The 5,000-nt window shown below is 49.4% G+C and overlaps 1 protein-coding gene across 1 annotated transcript in view; it reads right to left on the bottom strand.

Annotated features, from left to right (window-relative positions):
* LOC310780781 (neuron navigator 1-like) overlaps window positions 1-5,000 on the bottom strand; it is a gene marked incomplete at its 5' end in the record, with an annotated part of 165,525 nt that overhangs the window by 132,582 nt on the left and 27,943 nt on the right. The window contains 1 exon segment of the mRNA XM_083641285.1: window positions 4,247-5,000. This exon segment is cut by the window's right edge and continues 77 nt beyond it. Coding sequence (XP_083497411.1) covers window positions 4,247-5,000 — 754 coding nt within the window.

The raw sequence follows: 5,000 nt of genomic DNA, 5'->3' as shown, positions 1-5,000 counted from the left end.
ACAGAGACAGAGACAAAAGTCTGTTTGGATTGGGTAATATTACAGTATATGGATATTGTGATATGAGACTAGATAAGGCGTAAGTGTTGTCTTTTCCTGGTTTGGTGCATAACGGTAAAATGATTATTTTTACTTACCAGACTGTTCTATTATTTGCCTTTACCCACTTGGTCATTATATCCGCATTACTGATCAAAAATATCATTGTGTAAATATGTTGTGAAAGCACCATAGTCATCCCTACAATGACCCCAAATAACCCCTGTCCTAATAGTTGATATTGATGTATTTGGTCAAAAATGTGCTGTAGTGATATTTGATGTTTAGCTGCGACCAGCAGCTCTATAAGCCACTCTGTTGGTTGGTCCACAAGAAGTTCACCGCCCTTTAGGGGGCGCAGTTTTCACCTAGGAGGCTGACGTTTGACATGAAGGTCAAGTGTGTGTGTGTGTGTGTGTGTGTGTGTGTGTGTGTGTGTGTGTGTGTGTGTGTGTGTGTGTGTGTGTGTGTGTGTGTGTGTGTGTGTGTGTGTGTGTGTGTGTGTGTGTGTGTGTGTGTGTGTGTGTGTGTTGTGTTCATGCCAATTGGCTAAAATGGGGCGGTGGGTGGGGGGGCAAATTTCAATTCAAAATGCAGGGTGACAGAGGCAGAGCAGGGTGGGCTGCCCTTACCATCCGGCATTTCGGAAATACATATTTGGTAGGGATGGGCATCGAATTTCGAATTTTCGAATAATCGTTGTTATTATCAAGGTCGACTTTTATTATTGAAAGTCGAAATTCGAAGAAAAAAAAATGTTTTTTTTTTTTTTTTTTTTTTAGTGAAATGTTGCATTGTCTCCCCTGATTCTAAGTATAGTCGAATCGCTTGGTTTGAGCAAGTAAAACAATTTTTATACGCATTTTAAGCAAGGTTTATGGAAAAATGAATGGCGGATGAAATCCCATGAAGAGGGAGAGGGGGTGACTTTGGCACCCCTTTGGCACTCAGACCTGAGCCTACTAAATATTTAATGAACCACTCATGATTGTCAAAACTGTTTTTTATTTTCGAAAATGTCAATGTCATGTAACATGTTCTTTACTTCAGTGGTGCAATGCTTGTTTGAGCTAAAAATCCACAGCAGAAGCTTTTTCTATTAATTAATAAAGCCTTAGACTTAGAATCAGGGGAGACAATGCAACATTTCACTCACACAAAAAAAAAAAAACATTTTTAATTTTCTTTTTTCGAATTTCGATTAAAAGTCGACTTTGGCCAGCGAATTTCGAATAGTGTTTTTGCTAGAAATGCCCATCCCTAATATTTGGTCCCAGCTATTTGCGAATTCACACTTGTTTTCCCCTCATCGCCCAGCAGTACGTGCAGATCCAGACCCTGGTCTGACCTCATAGTCATGAACTCATCATCATCATCACTCAGTAGCAAGAAGCCCCTACATCTCCATATACAGTATTTGTCTCCAATGTGTGACTGTGTGTGTGTGTGTGTGTGTGTGTGTGTGTGTGTGTGTGTGTGTGTGTGTGCTACCTGTCCATGCCACCACCCCCTCACTCAGATCCCCCCCACCCCTCTCCTCACCACATGTTGCCCCCGGTAACAAGGATAGGAGGGGGGGGGGGTGTAGTGACCATCTGTCAGCGGCCCGGAGATCAATGGGACCAGAGGGGAGGAGGGAGGGAGGGGGGGGGGGGAGATGGGGGGGGGCGGGGGGGTTCAGATGTTGGGGGGCAGAGGCAGTGGGACTAGTGGGGTTGTTAGGCTAAATGTGTAGCCCACTGTGAGCAGAGCCTGACTCAATATGCTGTCGCTTTATTTAGCGAGCGACACCAGCACACACACACACACACACACACACACACACACACACACACTCACACACACACACACACACATACACATACACACTCTCACACACACACACACACACACACACACACACACACACACACACACACACACTCACACACACCCACACACACACACACTCACACACACACACACACACACACACACACACACACTCACACACACACACTCACACATACACACTCGCACACACACTCACACACACACTCACACACACACACACACACACACACACACACACACACACACACACACACACACACACACTCTCACACACACTCACACGGCCTTTATTAACGAATGGCTGCTTTGTGTGTGAGCCAGGAGCTGCAGCCATGGTGGGACTGCTCTGCCGGTCCTGGCATGATGGACCAGGCAGGAGTATAGAGGACTGCTGCACACGTTTACGCACATACACACACAGTACTGGGGTCGTCAAAAGTATCGATAGTATCAAAAAGTATCAATACTGAACATTTGAATCAGATACAATACTCATTTGTAACAGGTATCGATAGTATCAAAAGTATCAATACTGAACATTTTAATCGGATACAATACTCATTTGCAACAGTTTTGATACCATCAGTGCTTCCTTTCCCTCCCTATCATTGGGTATCTGTTGCTTCAACAAGCTAAACGTGTTCTGATAGGCTGATGGCTAGAGCAGGGCTAATCTGCTGAGTTCTGATAGGCTGATGTCTAGAGCAGGGCTAATCTGCTCTCTGAGTTCAAAGTTTGATCAGGTCTAGATTATGGAGAAGTGTGCGTCTGTCCGTCCATCTGTCTCACTTTATTGTTATGCTTCTTGATGTGTCGCCATCCCCCTCCTTCCCGAGGGTATCGAAAATGGTATCGAGTATCAATATGTTCCTGGGTATCGGTATCGAAGTAGAAATTCTAGCATCGTGACATCCCTACACAGTACATGCGTCGATTGCTTTCCAATGTGACGATATACCGCCACTGTTTTTAATAGAGAGGTGTGTGTGTGTGTGTGTGTGTGTGTGTGTGTGAGAGTGTGTGTGTGTGTGTGTGTGTGTGTGTGTGTGTGTGTGTGTGACAAGCGAGAGGGAGGTATTTGATTGGTTCATGTTGTGCCTCCATATATTGAGCTCAGTGTGGCAGTAGGTCAGATCATCAGACCAGGTGAAAACGATGAATCCACAACAACAACAATGTCAGCCATCTGGAACTGCTTACTTCAGCTGCTAACACACACAATCGCATGCAGCCACACACACACACACACACACACACACACACACACACACACACACACACACACACACACACAATACATCTAGTATAAATGAAAGCACATCCTACTGCTATGATGTTGTAAACACTAGAAGATAATTGTTACAACCTATTAGAACACTAGCTTTCACCTGTAGTGAAAAGCACTTAGAAACAAGAACAGACAAAATGCTGTGCTGCAATAGAGACTGAGCTCATTTAAAATGCACTGTTGATGCTGGAGCTATAGAGCCAGAGCTGGAGGGAGATGGTACGGGTGTGGAGGAGAGGAGAGGAGAGGAGAGGAGAGGAGAGGAGAGGAGAGGAGAGGAGAGGAGAGGAGAGGAGAGGAAGAGGAGAGATAAGAGGAGAGGAGAGGAGAGGAGAGGAAGAGGAAGAGGAAGAGGAAGAGGAGAGGGAGAGGATAGGAGAGGAGGAGAGAGGAGAGATGAGAGGAGAGGAGAGGGGAGGAGAGGAGAGATGAGAGGAGGAGAGAGGGCAGGAGAGGAGAGGAGAGGGGAGGAAGAGGAGAGGAGTGGAAGAGGAGAGGAGAGGAAGAGGAGAGGAGAGGAGATGAGGAGAGGTGAGGAGAGGAGAGGAGAGGAGAGGATAGGAGAGGAGAGGAGAGAAGATGAGGAGAGGAGAGATGAGGGGAGGAGAGGAGAGGAGGAGAGATGAGGAGAGATGAGGGGAGGAGAAGAGATGAGGTGAGAGGAGGGGAGAGGAGAGGAGGGGAGAGGAGAGGAGATGAGGAGAGATGAGGGGAGGAGAGGAGAGGAGGTGAGAGGAGAGGAGGGGAGAGGAGAGGAGAGGAGATAAGGAGAGATGAGGGGAGGAGAGGAGAGGAGATGAGGAGAGATGAGGGGAGGAGAGGAGAGGAGAGGAGATGAGGAGAGATGAGGGGAGGAGAGGAGAGGAGGTGAGAGGAGGGGAGAGGAGAGGAGGAGAGGAGATGATTAAAAGCAAAGGTTGAGGTGCTACAGTGATTGTTAGCATGCCAGTGTGTGTTGATGTTATTCTATCTCCACTGAAGCAAGAAAGTGACTCTTTCCTCTGTAGCTGCTCTGATGTCATGCTCTTGTTTTTATCCCATCAAGCTAAAGCCAAACAAGGTTTAAAAAAGCGATCCTGGACTCACCCAGCATTTGGCTGAAGAGCAACTGCTCCAAGTCGCCCAGAACTGTCACCACCAACTCTGGGTCCACCTTCAGAAAGTTCTTCTCCTCCTCTCCCTCCACCCCCTTGCCTTCTTTCTTCTCGTCTGGCGACAGAGCTGCGGCTCTCCCCTTTTCCACTGTTTTCTTGCCATTTGTCCCGGTGCTCCCGGTTCCGTTGGAATGAGCCTTGGCCGGGCGGTCGGCAGCAGGGTCCGTGTCGGCACCCTGGCCCGACTCGGAGGCCTTGCTGATGGGCTTGACCTCGGCGTACGGCCCCCGGGGTTTACCGGGGGCCGGGATGCGGCTGGGCTTGCCCAGGGTCGGAGTCACAGCTGGGGAGGAGAACGCTTTGGGCTTCCCCTGGAACAGAGACTGTTCGGACTTTGAGAGGGTGCGAGACAGCGGCGGCCTCCCGCCGGTGCCCTGACCCGCCTTCGTCTGACCCACTTTACCGGTACCGGCGCCGGGCTGGTAGAGATGCAGCTTCTTCTCGGCGTCGGTGAGCACACACAGGTTGGTGAGTGAGCGCTGCTTGCGGAGTCTGGACGGGTTGGGGCTCGGGATGGGGATGGGGATGGATCCGGAGGTGGGCCGGTACACCTTGAGCTCGGGCCCGGAGGGACGCGGGGGTCCCTGGGGCAGAGCGGACGGCTTGTTGGCCTGGGTCTTCCTAGAAGAGGCCATGGGCTGCTGCTGCTGCTGAGCCGGAGGAGGGTGGTCCTGGCTGGCGGCAGG

The sequence above is a fragment of the Poromitra crassiceps genome (assembly GCF_964638095.1).
Source record: "Poromitra crassiceps genome assembly, chromosome: 8".
Taxonomy (NCBI): Eukaryota; Metazoa; Chordata; class Actinopteri; order Beryciformes; family Melamphaidae; genus Poromitra; species Poromitra crassiceps.
This window is presented reverse-complemented; position numbering and strand designations above follow the sequence as displayed.